This window comes from Pocillopora damicornis, chromosome 1, assembly GCF_964200805.1.
Source record: "Pocillopora damicornis chromosome 1, jaPocDami1.2, whole genome shotgun sequence".
NCBI classification, from domain to species: Eukaryota; Metazoa; Cnidaria; class Anthozoa; order Scleractinia; family Pocilloporidae; genus Pocillopora; species Pocillopora damicornis.
In genome coordinates this window covers 26,565,214-26,587,495 of record NC_142670.1, presented here as the reverse complement: position 1 = coordinate 26,587,495, position 22,282 = coordinate 26,565,214, and the positions used below count along the sequence as shown (strand labels likewise).

The 22,282-nt window shown below is 39.2% G+C and overlaps 2 protein-coding genes and 1 pseudogene across 2 annotated transcripts; 2 read left to right on the top strand and 1 right to left on the bottom strand.

Moving 5' to 3' along the window:
* Positions 1 to 8,335: 8,335 nt before the first annotated feature.
* Positions 8,336 to 9,510, bottom strand: LOC149053007 (uncharacterized; annotated as a pseudogene).
* Positions 9,511 to 9,753: 243 nt separating this feature from the next.
* On the top strand, positions 9,754 to 15,283 carry LOC149053006 (uncharacterized; the record flags this gene model as incomplete). The annotated part of the gene is made up of 2 exons (XM_089182201.1): positions 9,754 to 13,738; positions 14,269 to 15,283. Coding segments are annotated over 2 exons (4,191 nt in total), but the record flags the coding sequence as incomplete, so codon positions are not given.
* Positions 15,284 to 19,079: 3,796 nt separating this feature from the next.
* Positions 19,080 to 22,049, top strand: LOC149053005 (uncharacterized). Its single transcript, XM_089182185.1, has 4 exons — positions 19,080 to 19,094; positions 19,608 to 19,647; positions 20,385 to 20,492; positions 21,072 to 22,049. The coding sequence occupies exons 1-4, from the start codon at positions 19,080 to 19,082 to the stop codon at positions 21,377 to 21,379; spliced, it is 471 nt and encodes a 156-aa protein (XP_089038311.1). The 3' UTR covers positions 21,380 to 22,049.
* Positions 22,050 to 22,282: the final 233 nt, after the last annotated feature.

Here is a 22,282-nt window from a genome sequence, read left to right as displayed (position 1 = left end):
CTCATTTTGCTTAAAGAAATGTATCACTAGCCAGGAACAGGGTTATACCCCATTCAAAACAAAGCTTAAGTGTGTCCACGAGAGCACCAGGCAGTCGTGCTACATACTGTCTCATCGATTTCAGTGAAATTTGGCCAGTTTAAAGGATCTACCCCAAAACTCAAAAAGACAAATTGGTTTCTGTTTTGGTTTTTTCCGGGGAGAGATAGACACCCCCCCCCCCCTCGGTTTTTCTTGGTTTTTACCAGGGAAATCGCTTCAAAATAGGTAAAATGCATGAAGCTTTCACTGCCATGGTATTTAACCAATTACTCTGAGGGTTTGCACACATATTATTACATCCTTATTACCGCCATCGAACATTTCCATGCAGAACTCCGCCAAACTAACTGTTGCGTGACCCGTAGACTTTCCGTAGGAATTACTTAAGCGCGTTGTTCATGCTGTCTGCTAGTTCGAATGTGATTTTTTCCTTGTAATCTGTAATAAGTCTAGTAATAAGTCTAGTCGTCAACGCTTCATTCATAGTCTGACCTTTAAGCTGTCGACTGAAGTAACGCAATCGTATCGTTTTGCCGTAATAAATGACTTTTGAAAATGTTTTAAGGATCTATTAATTAAATTAATTTTGCATGACCATTACACACATTTGCTCGCGGGTATCGCGCAAAATAATTCAACCTAGTTTACTCAACATTTTGCGTCGATGAACAAGATAATTTCTCAAATCACCGCTCAAATTTACAGCCGATAATCATGTAGCATGTCCCAAGTTAGAGGAATGATGCATCTTATGCACTTATCAGCGGCCATCCCGGGGGGGTTAACCCCGGGGACATACTGGGGAATAGCGCGGGATTTGCTGACTTTTGTCGCTAATTTTTGGCCCGGGACGGGGGCATTGGACCGCTTTTGCACTTCCGAGGCAAGATACTCGGGGAAAGACCCGCGGGATTTGTAACATCGCCGCTATCTTGAAAATGAAAGATCCGGACCGCGGGGACTGGGTATTACCGTTGAACGGCTTCCAAAATGGCGACGAAAGGAAAAGGTAAGCGTGTCTTACGTTTCTCTCGTAAATCTGTCCCCTTTTGTAGGTCATCCGTCCCTAACATAGCGAAAATATTTTTCGCAAGAAATCTATGATCTCTTCCATGCTAATCTTTTGATGATTAGGTGTTGAATATTTATATTGCCATCTGTTTGAATTATTCATATTTTGCTAACTATATATATTATTGTTAAACTTTTATTAAAAATTATGCAGGAAATTACGTTACAATTTGGAATTCCTTTCAAATTATGCTCTCCGGGGGAGGGACAGTAGAAGCTTTTTGTGGAAGAATATTGGCCCTGGATAGGTGGAACTTGCAAATGTCTTGGTGCAAATGCCCGGGGGTTCTCATGGGTCAACCTCACGGGATGGCCGCTGATAAGTGCATTATCTCAGAAAATTCCCAATGATTATAAATTCATTCTTAAACCAACAACACCAAATTTGGCTTACCTTTAACAATTACTTCCCTCTCAAGAACGCGATCTTCACTAGTAACATGTAAGATATATGATACACTTCCCATAGATCAAGTGTCAGGGGATGAACTTGATTCACTTGAGTCGATAGTCGTCAGAACCGCAAAGTAGTTTCCTTTGCGGAATGTCGGTCAGCCCTATAGTTCTTTTTCCTTTAGCATTTCCCATAAAATTCACCTTAATATTTTCCCTACCCAATCAATTATTTTTATTTTAGTTAATAATTGATTTTTTTTTTCGCTTTTTCACTCGTGGTCATTCGCGGTCACTCGTGGTGACTCGTGGTGACTCGTGGTGACTCGTGGTCACGCGTGGTCACTCGGGGTGTACTTTTAGACATGAGCATCGGCATCTAAAGTTGGAGTAGCTAAAAACATGTGAGGCGTGTTGCGTAAATGGACGCCACGGGACAAATATTTCAAATATCATGATTTCCCGACACATCCGTTGTCATGAATATGAAAGCGATCTTCGCAGTAATGATCACTTCTTAAAAAGTAGTGAAAAGAAGGCCTGAAAAAAATCAGGCCTGTACGGGATTTGAACTCATGACCTCTGCGATACCGGTGCAGTGCTCTACCAACTGAGCTAACAAGTCGACGGGAAGTTGGTCACTGTGTTGGTTCCAAATAAACCCTTGAAGTGGTGAATAAACGGTTGTGAATATATGGAAGTCATATATTTGAACTGCGGTTAAAGACGTGAATATGAAAGCGATCTTCGCAGTAATGAACACTACTTAAGAAGTAGTAAAAAGAAGTGGTAGATCGCTTTCATATTCACGTCTTTAACCGCAGTTCAAATATATGACTTCCATATATTCACAACCGTTTATACATGCGTTATCATTATTCCTTGAATGTTTTGGTGAAATTTGACGAAAATCGGACAAATCTATGTACCCAATAAATTCGCTCAAATTTGTCATGTTCCTCCTAAAATCAAATTCGAGATTTTAGCTCATAGAGGTTCGCAAACAACATCTCCCCACGCCAGGAGATTATCTCGTCTCCTCAAACCGCAAGCAATGGGACAACTGTACCTCCTGGCGTCAATGATTCTCGATCGCTCGGTGGAGCGTTGAGGAGGGCGACACAATAATGAGCAAAGTTGCCAAAGGCGAAGAAAACCCGCGGTAAAAATGGAGAAGCCGGAAAATGTGCTGAGGAGCAAGACAACAAATCGACAGACAACTTTTAAAATTACGATTCGAGGCGATTGTTAATGTCTTTGTATCCAGGCTTCAATATAGAAAAGGAAAACCTCGTTTTCAACGTTGTGTATGGCAAAGTTTGGTTGGACGGCGACTTCTTTGTTCGAAATATGGACGCCAGCGTGGAGTTCCGACATTACAAGTCTCATTTACAAAGGAAATTTTTTCTTTTCTTTACAGAATGGTACTCTTTCCTTCTTCTTTGGGCCTTTTTTTTCTTTTTTCTTTTTTTTTTTTTTTTACCAAGGAGTTTTTTCCGCTCTTGATTTTTCCGTCAGCAAAGATTTTTCCACAAGCAAAGAGCTTCTACGAGTGGCTTTTTTAAAGTGCGCGATGTAAACAAGATATGGAATTATATTTAAATGAAAATCGAGCCTCAACGTGAGCGGTTGCCGCGAAACTCGCCCAGGGGATGCGCCCAGGTCCGAGATTATGACACCTTCCTAATTTATTAACTTTCATTTAAAAATACGTTTTTCGAAATAAATCGGTTGCTTTTAAAGATCTTAAAGGATTATTTTATGGAAACATTATGTTGAATGTTTGAATTCAGTCTAGTGAAATAAAGCAAAATCGATTTTTTTCGACCTCTGAAGGTGGAAATTCCCTCTGCCCCTGATCGCTCGCAGCTAGGAATTTTCCCTTTTTCCGTGGTATGCGTATGGCATACCATGGTGAAAACCCAGCTGTGTTTCTTTTTCATTGCATGGACAAATTGCAAAGCTAGTCAATAGGAATACGTATAATCTTATCGATTTCCATCTTATGTAAACATTGGCGGCTGGATTGATCAGAAGCGGACGAAAATAATTTTCTTACAAAAGAAAACCTATGGAAATCATTTCCGCATATCTATAATTTCACTCAGTCAAAAAAACTACCGGTCATATTAAGTACGTTCTGAGGTATTTTCGTTCCGAGACAGAAAACTTATCAGATACAAGCTGGAGAAAACCGTGTGAACAAAGAATTTTGCCTTACAATGCAAAGATATATTGAGGATTGGAGAATGGTGGAGTTTGGATTGTGCAGGCGAGGAAAGATTTGGATTCCAGCAGCTAAATTTAACGAATTCTGCAAACGTAAATTCGATAAACACAGGTTACTATTTTTTGCTGTTTTTGTCGGCTGTGTATAGGTTAATTATTCTGCGGAGTTGGATGGTTACCATGATTGTGAATCTCTTCGTGATATTCCGGAACCTTGGATTTTGAAATAAGAGCAACCTTGCTTTGCAGTAAGACCTGTATCTACAAGTTCACAACTATGTTTCATCATGCACGGGTTGGCCATGATTCTTTGATTAGATAAAGGAGACAGTTGAGTTTATTTATCATGCTGTGGTATTTTAATCGATTTCTTTCTTACCATAAACTTAACTACAAATCTCTAAGAAATAACTTAGGTACAGTCTTTAACTTAAGTACAGTCTTTCAGTTATATTAAAGTGTATACGGCCTGTTTTCGTACTTATTGACGTTTTCGATAAACAAATCACGGCTCAAAGGAGGAAGTCTGTCAGCGGGGATGGAAATTGTTTTAACCGAACTGTTGCTTTTAGGAGGGATGAAACAGGCGCTGAGAAACACGAGGAGATTAGAAGGTGGAGTGGCAGTTTGTTTCAGGAAAAGGTTTTTTAGCTGCGACTCTCCGCCATTTTCAAATACAAAAACAGTCACGGTTTATTCAACACTAAAATTTTCTGTAGTGGTTTCTTCGGCTGATCTAAATGACTAATAATGGTACACTGTAACTGCACAATTTCTTTCAATGCTACACTTAGTAGCTCCCAGGCATCCAACGGAATTACCTTTAGGCGTCTACCTATACTTACGTCTATTTAAATTGAGCCGCAGCTTAATTCTTTAAATTGAACATACGATTGTTTTGAGATTAAGGTGTGCAAAGAAACCATTGATTTTTTCCTTTACATTATGGCTTGTTTAACTTGATAAATTAGGAAAATGAACTGACCGCTGAAGCGCTTGGGGAAGATAAGTAATATTTTCCTTTATGTTCTTTTTTTAGCTATGGAGGTTCCGCAAGGCGAGACAGATCGAGATCGTGAAAAGGACAGCTCTTCAGGTTTGAAAACACTGAATATGAACATTAACACTATTCCACAATGACGTCTTTCATGCTTAGAGTAGAGCTACATATTTGCAAGTTAACTTTAAATACTGATCATGGCCTTAAATTTTGTTTGAAAGTAAAATTAGTACAACGACGTGAAGATGGAGAAACAAGAACTTTAATCATGCTGCAGATATTGCGTGGCTTTTAGAGCTGTTAGTTAAAGTTTCACCGGAATAAATAGCGGGCTAGTCTGCCATCTTTTGGTAGATACTTTCACCTCGTTTTGCTTAAAGTGATGCATCATTAGCCAGTGACAGGGTTATACCCCACTCAAAACAAGGCTTAAACATGTTTTAAAGCTGTTTTTTCAAACACAACTTAAAATATTCAGTTTCTTCATGGGAGCTGCTTAAACCAATGTTTGTCAGCTTTAAATATAGCACAAATTGAATCCTATGGACAGTTAAGCTTTTTGGTTCACTGTTTCTGATTTACAACAGTTAAGCCCGGTCGAAACGAAGTTTATTTTGCGACGCAAACTTTCTCTGTTACCACAAGAATATACAAAGGTATTTGTAAGACTTGGTACTTCTCTGTAATGTTGATCGGCCGGACTGAGTAAATCCGAGTTCTCGCGGCTCAGTGACCTGATACCGAAATTGCATCGCGAAGATGAAGCTCGGTGCGATGTCGCTCTCTTCGATCTTAAAGAATTAAGGTACGTTTCTTCTTGGAGGGGGGTGGCTGGGGAATTTTGGTATTTTTTCCAAAAAAAAATGTTGGCCCTCCCTGGCCTTTTAATAGAAAAAACTCCTGACCCCCCGCCTTAAGGTGACTGACAAAAGTGCGACACTCCCCTCACTACTTCGTGGTATGTTCCATGCCGTAGTTATCTCAGAACGTTTCGCTTGTGAACGCAAAATGTTTGAATGTAAATATATCTCGATATTAAATGTGTGTGAGGTGAAACAAGAAATTGCGAACATTCACTGTGGGATATTATCGTTGTATAGCTGAAGTTTGAATATGGAAGTATAAACTTTGAGACTTTTTAAGTCCTCCAGGCACACAAACTCCACGAACCAATCCCGATTACACCAAACTTCCCGACTTTCACCTCCTCCACGTACGAAAACATCTACGAGTGGCCGCAAACCTGATGATTATCAGCCTTGAGCTCAAATAAAACAGATGTTTCAAAAGGGTAAGCTCAAAGCAGGGGATAAAAAGGCAATCAAAGAGTTTTCTGAAAAATACATTGTCTCAGAAAGCTTGTTGCAGATTATATTGAGCATCTAACTGACATTGAAATGAGAAAAGATAAGTGGCGAACAGATAATGAAAGGAATTGTGCCGAAATAAAGAAACAGGGCTACAATGACATTGACTAGGAAGATCTCTATCACAGAAACCAGTCGCCATCCCTTAGAGTAGGTAAACTTGAACTTTATTACATTTAAAGGAAAGAAAGATGAGAGAGTTAGGGTGGTGAGGCACAAATTGGCAGTAAGATTTTGACTTCTATTGTGGAGGACAGTCAGAACAACTTTCAGCCAGCCTCTGACTCAAATTCAGAGTCTGACAGTGACCGGGTAGAGCGCATTGTTGGATCAAGTAGAAACTCGGGCAGCGGACAGTCAACAGGAGCAAGAGGCTTAAGAAACGATACCTGAGTCTAGTACGCCTCGATACGGATGGAAAAGGACATGAGTCCTCCAAGAAAAAACTATGTGCCATGGCATATAAATGTAGAAATGTAACATAGAAGCGATAACGAAACACCAAATTAAATCAAAGTAGGTGAAAAGAAAAACTTAAACTATAAGTAAAATGGAAAGCACATCACAAAAGACCTCGTTTAAAAATTCTGGAAAAAGTGTGTCCCTTAGCATGAATTGCTTACAGAAAGGTATGACTCTCCCCTTTAGGTGCTCACTTTTACTGATAACCTTCCCCTCTGAGGCCCCAGCCCTGTCCCCCCAAGAAAAAACGTACCTTTCCTTAATGTGGCAAGCCAGACATGACAAAAGTGATTTGAGTTCAAAACTACCTATCGAATTTCAGTGATCGATGTGTGAAATTTAATAGGCTAGTTTCGAATTATTTGTGCGAGTAAGTCTGATTTTTTAGCATCAAGTCGAGGCTGAGGGGAAAGGAGTCCTCTCAAAATGGAAGGGAATGATGCCTTCTTCACAAATATGAAAGTTCCTGAGCTACGGAAATTCTTAAATGAAAAGGGGTATTCAAATTTCTGTAAACGGTAAGAGTAGGAAAAGGGCAGAACTGCTAGAGCTTTGCAAGAACGCGGCTGAAATAAAAGTTCCTGAACTTGTAAAGAAAACAGAGCAATGCGACGAGTTGATTACGTTGCCAGGAGAAAAACTACTTCCCCATCCATTTTTGCTGAAGTTTTGGACTCATGATTTCACGGGTATTCCAGACTTCAGGATTCCCGATAGCTGCCATTATCTGGTTGGTAAAGATGGTTACGATGAAGACTGTTTACGGTCGTATAAAAGTCCTAAGGGTTTTTTCTTATTTACTGAGGGGTATGTGGAGGATCTGAAGTACCACGATTTAACTGATGCTGGGACAGATAAACCCACTGGATACTGCTATTTCCAGTTCATAGTCCTTTCCTTCGAAAGCTTCTTCTCTATGAACTTTGTTTTTATAAAGGACGTGGCCGTGATCATTCAGAGCAACTTCAGTAGAAACACGAATAATTTGGGCGTGAAGTACTCCTTTGCTGTCTTCGTTAGTGTTTCGTTTTCTCCGCTCATTCGACCTTTTTTCGCGTTGACTTGGACTTCTACGGACTGTAAGCTGATTAAATATTGTTGGAACCGTGCCGTGTGCCAACCTTTTAGTTCCAGAAAGTGTCTTCACGACTTTTTTTTTCTTTTTTTATATATGCAAGTTCTTGATGGACGTGAACTCCGACATGAAAAAAATTCCATTGGCATTCTCTGCAAGTTTAGGAGGGAGACCGGCGTACATTATTACCAAGGAAATGATCGAGCAACTGCGTGAGACTAATTTAAACTGGATAAGTATAGGAACATGCCTTGTAATGGTAGTAAAAGCGACATGTCACCTTTTACCCCGAGTTTTCGCATTTCAAGGGGCTGACAATTTAATATCTTGTTATGTTATGACCACTTACACTTACTACTTAAAGTCTTAGTGATATTAGAGATCAGCTGATAAAATTTTAATTTAGAGTTTGTAGTCATGAAACTTGCATATTTTACATTCCTCTCGAAAGGCTTTCTAACTTGTAACCAAACTAACTGCCAGTGACAACTGTAATGACATTTGAATAGATATAAATTTGTGACCTCATTCTTTTTTTTTTTCGGAAAGTTTAGAAAATGCCATCAACAGTAACTTGTATTCTGTGTTAAAAAAAGCCTTATACCAGTAATGTGAAAATGTTATGCATAACATAAAAAAAATTGTAAAAACGAAGAAGCAAATTTCAAAGTATTCATTTCAAAGCATTCTGAGTGTTCATTTCAAATTGTTCACATCTTCCATACTCAACAATACCACAAAACAGGCTTGCTCCTCTTTCGTTATATTAGTGAACTCCTCAAGCAGTGCTGGGTATGATTCAAATGTAGATGGAAGTTCTAGCAATGGTCTACATGTTCTGGCAAAAGGACGTCAATGCTACCCTTCAAGGATAGCAAAGTGCACATCTATGTTGTGTACGTAAAGTGATCACATCACTACCAGTGCAGATCCAGAGAAACATGGGTAAAGATTTGTAATTCAGTGACTCTATAAACCGTTTCAGTTGTTCAAAGGATGTCAGTTCTGCTTCAGTTGGTTCTTCAGCTCTGAATAACTTGTTAATTAATTTGGCGGCTTGCTTTAGTCTCGAGGGACTGAAAGTTTTCCTTAGAGCATAATATCTTGAGAATTGGACTCCACCAGTTGATCTCTAAGAGTGATTAGTGACCATTTTCTCCTATCAGTATCCCCTCTAAAACAAACATTAAGATCATGAGAATAAGGAAATGATCACGAACTAAAGAGGCTCTTGGTTGTTAAACAAATTCTCTTTGTCAGCACCATAGGATATGCATAGAGAACAGTGCGGAAAAAAAAGTATGTTGATGTTAGGATGCAAAGGGTTAAAACACTTGAATAATATAAAAATTCCAAGACATCTTCATCGTTAGGTTCAAAATCATCGCCAAGGCACTTGTCCAATGTCTCTCTATCTTCTGTAGTTACAAACTGGCTAAGTCTTCATATCAACGTCTCTGAAGTGATAACTTCATCCCCATAAAGATACAAGGCCACAAAAAGATGTAACAAATTTACTAGGCAGTAATTGGCCCATTGGTAACCATATAGCAGAACCTAGGCAATGGCTTCCCACTGTAGTTTCTGCATGTCATGCTCAATAAATGGGACTTTTTAATTGTTTCCAATCATCAGTGATGTGAAGCACTTTTGCCAAAGGCATTTAGAAGAACCTTGTTGCCTTCTCCCTTCTCTTCTCTACCAGCAGTGGCTATGTTTAGGTTATGGTACTTCTTGGAATGCAGAAGGAGGGGAGAACGATACATTTGTTAACACTTATCCTCAAATTGCGACGGGTGATTCTTTAATAAATTGTTTCACTTCAATATCAATCTCCTGTGTAGAAGGCTTAACGGCCGATGATAAGGCATCACCCAAAGGCTGTTTTTTTTTCTTTTTCTGTTTTTTTTTTTGCCTATCATGGCTTAGGCGATTTTCATAAGGCTATCAGTTACCATGAGCGTCGTCTACAAATTGCAAAAGAAGTGGAAGACAAAGCTGGAGAAGGAGGGGCTTATGGAAATCTTGGCATTGCCTATCAGATGTTAGGCGATTTTCATAAGGCTATCAGTTACCACGAGCGTCATCTACAAATTGAAAAAAAAGTGGGAGACAAAGCTGGAGAAGGACGGGCTTATAAAAATCTTGGCAATGCCTATCATAGCTTAGGCGATTTTCATAGGGCTATCAGTTACCACGAGCGTGATCTAAAAATTGCAAAAGAAGTGGGAGACAAAGCTGGAGAAGGACGGGCTTATGGAAATCTTGGCAATGCCTATGATAGCTTAGGCGATTTTCATAAGGCTATCAGTTACCACGAGCGTCGTCTACAAATTGCAAAAGAAGTGGGAGACAAAGCTGGAGAAGGACGGGCTTATGGAAATCTTGGCAATGCCTATGATAGCTTAGGCGATTTTCATAAGGCTATCAGTTACCACGAGCGTGATCTACAAATTGCAAAAGAAGTGGGAGTCAAAGCTGGAGAAGGAGGGGCTTATGGAAATCTTGGCAATGCCTATCAGATGTTAGGCGATTTTCATAAGGCTATCAGTTACCACGAGCGTCGTCTACAAATTGCAAAAGAAGTGGGAGACAAAGCTGGGGAAGGAGGGGCTTATGGAAATCTTGGCAATGCCTATGATAGCTTAGGCGATTTTCATAAGGCTATCAGTTACCACGAGCGTGATCTACAAATTGCAAAAGAAGTGGGAGACAAAGCTGGAGAAGGAGGGGCTTATGGAAATCTTGGCAATGCCTATGATAGCTTAGGCGATTTTCATAAGGCTATCAGTTACCACGAGCGTCGTCTACAAATTGCAAAAGAAGTGGGAGACAAAGCTGGAGAAGGACGGGCTTATGGAAATCTTGGCAATGCCTATCATAGCTTAGGCGATTTTCATAAGGCTATCAGTTACCACGAGCGTCGTCTACAAATTGCAAAAGAAGTGGGAGACAAAGCTGGAGAAGGACGGGCTTATGGAAATCTTGGCAATGCCTATCATAGCTTAGGCGATTTTCATAAGGCTATCAGTTACCACGAGCGTCGTCTACAAATTGCAAAAGAAGTGGGAGACAAAGCTGGAGAAGGACGGGCTTATGGAAATCTTGGCAATGCCTATCATAGCTTAGGCGATTTTCATAAGGCTATCAGTTACCACGAGCGTGATCTACAAATTGCAAAAGAAGTGGGAGACAAAGCTGGAGAAGGAGGGGCTTATGGAAATCTTGGCAATGCCTATCATAGCTTAGGCGATTTTCATAAGGCTATCAGTTACCACGAGCGTCATCTACAAATTGCAAAAGAAGTGGGAGACAAAGCTGGAGAAGGACGGGCTTATGGAAATCTTGGCAATGCCTATGATAGCTTAGGCGATTTTCATAAGGCTATCAGTTACCACGAGCGTGATCTAAAAATTGCAAAAGAAGTGGGAGACAAAGCTGGAGAAGGAGGGGCTTATGGAAATCTTGGCAATGCCTATCATAGGAAAGGCGATTTTCATAAGGCTATCAGTTACCACGAGCGTCGTCTACAAATTGCAAAAGAAGTGGGAGACAAAGCTGGAGAAGGACGGGGCTATGGAAATCTTGGCAATGCCTATGATAGCTTAGGCGATTTTCATAAGGCTATCAGTTACCACGAGCGTGATCTACAAATTGCAAAAGAAGTGGGAGACAAAGCTGGAGAAGGAGGGGCTTATGGAAATCTTGGCAATGCCTATCATAGCTTAGGCGATTTTCATAAGGCTATCAGTTACCACGAGCGTCGTCTACAAATTGCAAAAGAAGTGGGAGACAAAGCTGGAGAAGGACGGGCTTATGGAAATCTTGGCAATGCCTATGATAGCTTAGGCGATTTTCATAAGGCTATCAGTTACCACGAGCGTGATCTACAAATTGCAAAAGAAGTGGGAGACAAAGCTGGAGAAGGAGGGGCTTATGGAAATCTTGGCAATGCCTATGATAGCTTAGGCGATTTTCATAAGGCTATCAGTTACCACGAGCGTCGTCTACAAATTGCAAAAGAAGTGGGAGACAAAGCTGGAGAAGGACGGGCTTATGGAAATCTTGGCAATGCCTATCATAGCTTAGGCGATTTTCATAAGGCTATCAGTTACCACGAGCGTGATCTAAAAATTGCAAAAGAAGTGGGAGACAAAGCTGGAGAAGGAGGGGCATATGGAAATCTTGGCAATGCCTATCGTAGCTTAGGCGATTTTCATAAGGCTATCAGTTACCACGAGCGTCGTCTACAAACTGCAAAAGAGGTGGGAGACAAAGCTGGAGAAGGACGGGCTTATGGAAATCTTGGCAATGCCTATGATAGCTTAGGCGATTTTCATAAGGCTTTCAGTTACCACGAGCGTCGTCTACAAATTGCAAAAGAAGTGGGAGACAAAGCTGGAGAAGGAGGGGCTTATGGAAATCTTGGCAATGCCTATCATAGCTTAGGCGATTTTCATAGGGCTATCAGTTACCACGAGCGTCGTCTACAAATTGCAAAAGAAGTGGGAGACAAAGCTGGAGAAGGACGGGCTTATGGAAATCTTGGCAGTGCCTATCATAGCTTAGGCGATTTTCATAAGGCTATCAGTTACCACGAGCGTGATCTACAAATTGCAAAAGAAGTGGGAGACAAAGCTGGAGAAGGAGGGGCTTATGGAAATCTTGGCAATGCCTATCATAGCTTAGGCGATTTTCATAAGGCTATCAGTTACCACGAGCGTGATCTACAAATTGCAAAAGAAGTGGGAGACAAAGCTGGAGAAGGAGGGGCTTATGGAAATCTTGGCAATGCCTATCATAGCTTAGGCGATTTTCATAAGGCTATCAGTTACCACGAGTGTCGTCTACAAATTGCAAAAGAAGTGGGAGACAAAGCTGGAGAAGGACGGGCTTATGGAAATCTTGGCAATGCCTATCATAGCTTAGGCGATTTTCATAAGGCTATCAGTTACCACGAGCGTGATCTACAAATTGCAAAAGAAGTGGGAGACAAAGCTGGAGAAGGAGGGGCTTATGGAAATCTTGGCAATGCCTATCAGATGTTAGGCGATTTTCATAAGGCTATCAGTTACCACGAGCGTCGTCTACAAATTGCAAAAGAAGTGGGAGATAAAGCTGGAGAAGGACGGGCTTATGGAAATCTTGGCAATGCCTATCATAGCTTAGGCGATTTTCATAAGGCTATCAGTTACCACGAGCGTGATCTACAAATTGCAAAAGAAGTGGGAGACAAAGCTGGAGAAGGAGGGGCTTATGGAAATCTTGGCAATGCCTATGATAGCTTAGGCGATTTTCATAAGGCTATCAGTTACCACGAGTGTCGTCTACAAATTGCAAAAGAAGTCGGAGACAAAGCTGGAGAAGGACGGGCTTATGGAAATCTTGGCAATGCCTATCATAGCTTAGGCGATTTTCATAAGGCTATCAGTTACCACGAGCGTGATCTACAAATTGCAAAAGAAGTGGGAGACAAAGCTGGAGAAGGAGGGGCTTATGGAAATCTTGGCAATGCCTATGATAGCTTAGGCGATTTTCATAAGGCTATCAGTTACCACGAGCGTGATCTACAAATTGCAAAAGAAGTGGGAGACAAAGCTGGAGAAGGACGGGCTTATGGAAATCTTGGCAATGCCTATCATAGCTTAGGCGATTTTCATAAGGCTATCAGTTACCACGAGAATCATCTACAAATTGCAAAAGAAGTGGGAGACAAAGCTGGAGAAGGAGGGGCTTATGGAAATCTTGGCAATGCCTATCACGGCTTAGGCGATTTTCATAAGGCTATTAGTTACCGCGAGCGTCATCTACAAATTGCAAAAGAAGTGGGAGACAAAGCTGGAGAAGGACGGGCTTATGGAAGTCTTGGCAATGCCTATCAGATGTTAGGCGATTTTCATAAGGCTATCAGTTACCACGAGCGTCATCTACAAAAAGCAAAAGAAGTGGGGGATAAAGCTGGAGAGAGACGGGCTTATGGAAGTCTTGGTAATGCCTTTCATAGCTTAGGCAACTTTCGTAAGGCAATCGAGTACCGTGAGCGTCATCTAGAAATTTCAAAAGAAGTGGGGGACAAGGCTGAAGAAGGAGAGTCATACGGTAATCTTATCTTATACTCTTAATCAATGCATATCCGAGCTTTCGCGATTTTCATGACTCCAGCCTAAAATTGTCCTGGCAAAATAAAAGGATAAAAGTTTGTTTGAGTGTTACATCTACATTATAAATTTCAAAGCCGTTTTAAAATTTTAGAATCCCAGAGTTTTGCAACAAAAGAGAATTTTTGCCTCTGTAGTAAACTGATTTCAGTTCAGCTACACGCTGTTCGTAGCTTTTGCGATAATTAATCGACAAGTTTATCACGGTCTTGCTTATTTAATTAATTTTGTCCAGATTTTACTTGGGACAAATTTGTCGGCGATGTGTTTCACGATTTGTCGGCTTTGGCCAAAATTTGTCAAAATTTAGTGATGGCGAAAAAATTGTTCTAAATAAACAACTTTTTCGTTTGTGCGGAAAGACCCCATGTTGAACAATTTTGGTTGAACAGATATTGGGAATTAAGTGGTAGTAAATGTCCGTTATATTGTATACTGAAACCAAACACCTCAAAATAATAATTTCCCCAGCCAAAGAGGAGGATGAGGTACCTTATTACACCGGCAGGAAAGATTTGGCAGATATAGAAGATGCAACAGTAGACACTGAAGACAATGAAAAGACTTTGATCAAAAGGTATGGGTTTTTCTGCAATGACTCAGTTTTTTGCCTTTCCCATGCTTTTTTTTCTCATGGATGCACAGACCATTGTAAAGAGCAGGGTTGGAGTTGCTAGGAGGAGTTAACTAATGGCAACTTTTGACAAAGTGCTCTGACTAAAGAACAACCCTCCGGACCTCTTTATAAATGACAGTTACTTTCTTTTATTTTATTTTCTTTTTAATCTTTAGTTAATAAAGTTCATGCTTAATAACTGTAATGCTATTAAAAATTTATTACATTCATGCTCAAATCACTGGTGATCCTAGCAATCTGATTGGTTGTCATTGGCACGATTTATTGATAAAATGCACTATATTTTGCTCTAAGTGCATCGATTTCCCAGCTAATGAGAGAGCTCCACGAAAGTACAGCAACAAATTAGATTTAACCGATTGTTTTAGGAAATCAATAAAATTGCAGACAAAAAGAAAGACAACTTTTATAACATTTTACACACCAGCTCAGTACTGGATAAATAACATACATGTATTTGTACCGGCTTTAAAAAAATCTTTATTCATTTAGCAACTGAATTTTGCAAATTTAAAATAAATGTAATGAAGTGGTAATTGAACTTTTGCCATGCACTTTTGGTCTGAAATCATACTGGTGATTTCAAGTCTAATGCTGCTGCACAATCCTTTGATTCAGATGTCACGCGTATGATTTCAGAACAAAGTTTACTCCACCAAGTTCAATTACCGTGTTCTACAGGTATTCAACATTTTTTTTCAGTGTTTCCATCAATAAAGGGGTACTTAATTACTATCAAAAATGATAGTGAATCATTTAAATAAATGTTTTGATTTATGATTATAACTTGAGGCTATTTGAGTCAAGGAAAAGCAAATTAATGGAAAAGAAAAGAAAAATAAAGAAAAATAACATTTGTTAGATATAGTTTTGAAATTAAGTGTCAATATCTAAATGAGTTTTTCAAACTGCCAGTTTGCCACTTGCATTTTAAATACCTTTGTCATTGCTTACTCCACTTGGGAAAAATATCTTAAAATGCTGGATAATTAATTTCCTTTGCATTTCAGAGGAAAAATCGGAGGTAAGGAAGACTCATGGCACCTGAGGGAAGCTGGTGCCTCTATCAAACTTTGCAGTGGAGCTGTACTACAACCTGTGCCATTTACATGTAGATGCTTGTTGTGGAACCCCAGGACCCTCTCCCCCTCCACTGCCAGTGATGAGATATTGATTAGCAGTGTTATTGAAATATCTCATGATGGCCCACCAGATCTGGATTACAAGAAAAGTTTTGAAGGAATAAGTTTTACTGTATCTTTGATGCACAGTGCCCCATATTTGGAGGGGTATGAGGTGGTTATCAAGCAACTGACTGACCAAGAGAACAATGAATGGAAGGAATTAAAGACAGAGAATACTTGGCATGAATCAGGTAACGTTATGTTTTTATTAAATACAGGTGTGAATAACTTAATGAATGATCATTGGCATCAATGTCAGCATTTGAGAAATGTGCAGCTCCCCCTCTCCTAACCCAAAATTAAACCCAACTTGTAACCCGAACTTATCAGTTGACTTAAGGGAGAAGGAGTAGGTGTGCAATGACTTAGATGCGGACATCTATCCCTGCAATGCATGACCTGCTGCACTCATAATGTCAAAGTAGACTTCTTGCTTCTTCATAGGCATTTCAAATCCAACTTTAGAACTTTTTTTTCGTTTACCCTTTAGGTGTATCCAAGCAGTACGTGTAATTATTGCACAAATGTTACATGAAGTCTCCAATGCATTTTAATCACTATAATATAAATTTTCCTCAATAACCATGTTGTTGCAAACTTTATTCTTTGAAGCATAAATATCATAATGACATCTGTTGGGGGTAACTTTATTGTTTGAAGACTTCAAAACACAGCTGAAGGATGCATTTCCAATCATTTATTTTTATATGCAGAAACTTCAACAGTTCCCAAGTGGCTTTTCCCATTTGCACAAGCTGTTTGTACAAAATCAGCAGTTTCTTCATTTGCTGCAGTCTGGTGTCCTAAGTCTTTCACCTTTTCAAGAGGTAATGCAGGAGGCCCGGAATTGACCTGTATTGTGCCTGACCTTCCTGATGTCAGTGTCCAAATTCCTCAGAGTTGTGTTCCTGTTTATCAAGATTTCTGTGTGACAATCAAGGTGCATGGAACTATAAAATTATATACATGCATGAGTCCTGCAACTTTTTCATTTTCCAGTTTTGAAAGCCATAGGATTGGTGTGAGGGGATGTCAAAAGCAAGGAGATAAAACAAAGGTGTTGCAATAGTATAACCTGTACTCTCAGTTACTTGCCATATACTCCATGAACTTGGTGGCAATATTCATGGAAAGAGAGATATTAATTAAGAACTATAAGCTAAAATAGAGGACAGTTGGGCTTGTGCTTGCATGTGTGTGAAGATACATGTGACAAAGTTATAATCAGCAGTTTTGGTAACTTCGAATTATTTGTGGTACTACTGTCCCCATGTGTACTCATGGATCCTGGGCATTCCCTTTTTAAAACTAGGTTTTGGAAAACTCATTCTAAGCAACAAACAGACTTTTGCTTCGATTTAAATGTCAAATTGAAGTCATTCCTGTCAGGTAAATTGGTTTGTATTGGTTTGCAATTAATGCAATTAGTGGATGAAGTTATGCATGATATCGTGATGAATTAGCAAAACCAAGGTCTGAGTTATCTACGTAAGCCGAAGACAACACAGACATAAGGTTTGGTGAGTTATGACATCATGCAAAAACCAAATTAAATTATTGTTTTATTATACATCTTTTAAACAAATTACGAAAGAAGACACCTCTTTAAATTTGCAAAAGTTTAAGAATACTTCACAGACAGTCAGGGCTTGGAAACTAGGCAGAGGTTGAACTCGACATGATAACTGCAATATCTGCGGTAGATATTGGGTTCACTCTTTACTGTATATTGATTGAGTGCTCTTGACCAATCAGACTTTTTATATTAAGTCCAGTGTATACATTTTTTCATAATAATGCTTATATTACTACATAAAACTTTGAAAGGACATTTACATTGTGTACTATAATTTTAGATAATTTCAAATTTCATCCTGAAATTCACTTTCCACAATGTAAAGCAAATTATCTTTATGCTGGGAGTGGTTTAACATGCCCAACAACTTGTTTTGCTTTTAAATCCAGGTACAAGAATTTCCAAGCAGTGAGCTAAAAGGAGAGGGAGGACTTGTCGGTCCAGTTATTTACATTTCAGGCTCTCAAAATGTTAGTCTCATCGCGCCTGTAACAATAAGGATTCCTCTCACCTTCCGTAAAGAAAAACAAGAGTTGGCAGAGTTACGTCCCGGTGAACTGAGGATATTACAATGTGAAGCACATGACTGGAAAGACATAACAGATAAATTAGATGAACCGCCACGTCTTGTAGATGGGAAAGTGCAATTTAAAGTTAGGCATTTCTCTGGGTAAGTATTTCTCGTCGGCTCTATTTGAAAAATAATACGCATGACGTAGAAGAAATTCAAACGTATTTTAGTGTACAGTCATACATACATGGATTTCCTTTAGTTAACTATAGATTCCGTAATTGAAATGACCACTCGAGTAGGTATATACTCAAGATTACTGTCCAATGGCTGATAATCGTTTCCATTGGATTGCTAGAGCTGTGTTTGATTTTTCCTTTTCTTTTTCGATAGATTCCGTCCAATCAAGTTGATGAGATCACTTTTGCAATCTACCTCGGGCTTCACTGAGTTTGTAGGAAAACTTTGCTATAGGTCTAGGCCTCAGCATGCCCGATTTTTTACGTGCTTGTGTGAGACCGGTGTTCGTGGACATTTTAAACTCAAACTTTTTTGCTATCCTCAAAGACTGTATTATGATGTAATACGGAAAATATCGGAATGTGTCGTACCCTACAAAGACGAAGGCTGCTCTTCTAAACCAGTTTGTGGAGAGGAGAAAATTTTGGTGTCTCTTTCCGAGGCTATCATACCCCAGGGCACAGACCAAAAAAATGCCCTGCAGTTTGTGAGGTATAATATATTACGTCATGCTAGTTTTACAAAGAAATGATTTATTCCTTCCATTGTAAAACTGTACATTGTTCAACTGTCAGTGAACCATTTTTCGCCATGGCTTTTCTAGGTTTCTTATCAATCAATAGGGCCATGGAGATATACATGTTGGTTTTTTTCGGCTTTATTGTCTTCAAATGCTCGTTTTTAAATATTCAGTAGGGCTCTCGTTAAATGTGCTGTCATTTTCGGTTGTAAGAAAAGATTTCAAAACGTGTGCTTTTCTAGACGAAGACTCGGCTGGTGTACGTTAGGTTTGCCTCATTTAAATTCATTTCATTTTTAACAGATTCCACGAGAACAAAGTTTATTACACAGGTGGTGAAGTTTGCTTAGGAAGTGAGAGTGTTCCAGGAGTGAAGTTTTGCGACCAAAATCAGCAACTTTTGTGCAACATTATCATGGTATTAGCGTCTCAAGTAGGTGACATCTCACGGTTTGTGGATTTCCTAATTAAATGCCCTTTTAGCCTAGAGCTAATATAGTACTGATGCCAACCTTACTATAGTAGATGACAATTCATTAAAAGGATTAGCAATGTTTTAACCACAGGCAGCCCAAGCTCCATTTGTGAGATGATCATCTTGCGAAATAAGAGTCATGGCGAAAATTTTAGTTTGTGTTGGAATAATTACGACCGCTCTTAGGAAGTAAAATTACAGTCAAATTCTCAATAAAAATATCTCACCTTACTTCCAAAGTGCATTGCCTGTGGTCAGACCGCTTACTGAGATGAAAAGAAGCCATTTTAGCAAGTTCTCCATTTTTAGGTTTCTTTCTTCCTAGGAGTAGTAAAGCTAGTTTCCGAATAAGATAATGAGGTCATTTAAGGCGGCACGAAACTTATTAAGGACGAATCACTAGAAACAAAACACTGAGGAACGTCGAATAGGTAAAGAAATGTCCTGCCCACAGAAAACAGTACATGAACATGCAGGACCTTGCAAATTTTTGATTTTGATTTTGTGGTTACTTTACTTTCAGTTGCTTTAAAGTCCCTTTCTATGCCTCTGCCTTTTTTCTTAATTAATTTTCCTTTTTCTTATTGATTAGTAATTTTCTTTATTTCCTAATTTCTATTCATCACATACGCACCCGTAATATTGCAAATTTTCCTCCTCCATTTAGGTTTCTATTCCTATCACCTCTGACTTTGAAGAAGGAAGTGGTAAGTTGTTGTTTTTGCTGTAGGTTTCGTTGTTGTTTGAATAAATACAATTTACTGGACCATTCATCTTGTTCTAAAATATGTGATTCGAATAAATACAATTACTTAAGACCAGTTATCTTTTTCTAAAATATGTAAATTCAGAAATGTAGGCTTTATGGGTTTTGAGAATGTAGTTTTTAATGACAAAGCAGGTGTTCTCAACGGAAAGTCATAATAACCTGCCTTACTTCATGTGTTAATAAATTGGGCCGTGCCCCCCTCACGCTCAACAGTGATGGCTTATTGTCTCTGTTATGTATCAGTAAACTCAATGCAGACCACGGTGCGTGCGTCCCTCCTTGCAGGGAATTTGATGCTGAAAACGAATAAAACACAAAACGGCTTAGGAAAGACACAAAGAAGTGTAATTCTCCAGAAAATTATTCCGTTGGCTTTATCGTTAAAATGATGGAGTAACTCTGACAGTGATGAATCCTTTGCACCTGCTATTGCTTTTCAAATGAAATCTTGAATCGAATATTTTTCAATGTAACTGCCTCTTCGTCAAATTTGTCAATGCTCATTGTTACTTATAAGAGAAATCGACAAAACTTACCACTTTAATTTGTAAACGCCGGGTCTTACCCGAATGATCACAGTCCAGGATCACCACATCAACGTTTCCGAACCATCAGCGCCATAAAATTTGCATTAGTTCTCAAGCCAGCCATCTAATTAACCCCATTATTCCGCAGGTATCTCCTCCCAAAGTGTGAAACATTCAATCGTAAAGCATCCAAATTCTGAATCATCGTCATGCAGCCCTGTTGCAGCTCCTAGGAAGAAGATACACCAATCTACAGGTAGTACCGAGATTGAAAATGTCGCGATGGATTTTCCTTTATAATTGTATTTTTTTTCAAGTTTGCATGTTGTTTACACGCATTTATGTATGGTAAAATTTGTTTATGCAGAAAGACTGGCATTATATTTCTTAGACATCCTCTTTACCCACTTATATAAGAGAATAAAAAATAATGAATTAAAAGTGGGCTCTATCATTAATCCAAAACCCGTGTATCTTGAACAACATTAACCTATTCCAGCATTAACTGCTGGAGACTATAGCTAGGAGACGTTAATGACCTCCATTTCCAAGATGCTTGTCGGGCCATACGCGAATAAGAGGTCAGAAATAGATAATGAGTCTGGAAAATTTCCTAAGCGTTTTTATTTTTTTTATGTATGGGTTGGGAAAATGGTTCCCCTGCCGCTGCAAATGTATCCTCGCTCAAGCTTGACAATCTTTAGGGCAGACGATTCGGTATTGAATGATACCAAAAGGTGAGAAGTCGCCTTTCGCCACAACTGTTCGCTATTCGCCAAAGCCTTGAAGCATCCCTTTTCAAATTTTTTTATTCTCCTTCCGTTGTTATCCTCAGGTTTGGTTTGTTATCCTCATTTGGTTAAAGATGGTGAACCATCAGATGAGGAGTTGGAATGTCTGTCCAGGGAACTTGCAGGAAAATGGAAGACATTAGGAAGACGCCTGGGATTCAACGAAGCTGCAATAGATGACTTTGAACAAGCCAATAAGGAGCTGGCAGAGAAGGCTTATAAAATGTTAATGGCTTGGAAACAAAAAGGAGGCTGCGAAGCTACTTACAAAGTTTTGTACGATACCTTGTGTCACAAATTGGTGGAATGTAAACGTTTAGCAGAGCAGTATTGTTGCGATGACTCTCCTTAGTCATATACAATAGAGACTGAGTCGTTTCTGTATTACGTCAAATATCTTTGCGATTACTCTAAAGAGCGTCTGTGTCGAGCATTCGCGCTTAGTAAGTCGTTCCTTTTCCTTGCGATTCAAGATAGGGGAAAGATTATCTCTTTAAAAAAAAACATATTTACCCGTATTTTTGCACTCAAGAACCGCTAGCTAAAGAACACTAAGGTCGGAATTCACTCAGACGTCCAGAACGACAGAGCTGAATAACGTCCAGAACATGTGAAGCACATTACTACCCTCAAGCATCTTACTTCATACTTCACAGCTTGAAATTAGAATGTATTTTCTCCTCATTATTCTCTGTGCATTTCCTAAGGAACAAACAAAGAGAATTGGTTTAACAGTTAAGAGCTTCTTAAGTTAGTGATCAGTTACTATATTCTCGTGTTCTTAATTTTTGATTTAGGTTGACACTGTAAGGAAAATTTAGATGCTAGGCACTATTTGAGTTGAATTAATCGTTTGTGGTTAGCTTGAATTAACAGAATAATTTTGTAAAGAGTGAGATTCCCCTTTTCTCAGTGTGGTGGATAAGTATAAAACGTGTAACGGCCTTAGATTATAAAATTTGTAGATGCCGAGCTACCTTTTTGTTCTTAAAAAGTGTGAAAGTTCAGCAAAAATCAAATACAAAATGTCTCTTTCTCAGGTCTAACTCCCATGATTCTTTGTGGTTTATAGAGGTTTCGCCCCATTGAAAGTTCAACAACAAGTTCACCCCTGCTTCGACGAGTGGTCCTCGTCAAATATTATATAGATTTATATAGCCAACCCTAAAAGCGGAGTTCCAGTCAGTTTATTGTCCAGCCCTTCAACTTCTAAAAATTCCTATGCACTGGCTCTCGAAGAGTTAACGAGATGTGG

What these genes read in the sequence shown, in the direction of transcription:
- LOC149053005 (XM_089182185.1), top strand. An exon ending in TGACTTTGAAGAAGGAAGTG is followed by an intron (nt 19,648 to 20,384) that starts GTAAGTTGTTGT and finishes ATTATTCCGCAG; the next exon opens with GTATCTCCTCCCAAAGTGTG. An exon ending in GAAGATACACCAATCTACAG is followed by an intron (nt 20,493 to 21,071) that starts GTAGTACCGAGA and finishes TGTTATCCTCAG; the next exon opens with GTTTGGTTTGTTATCCTCAT.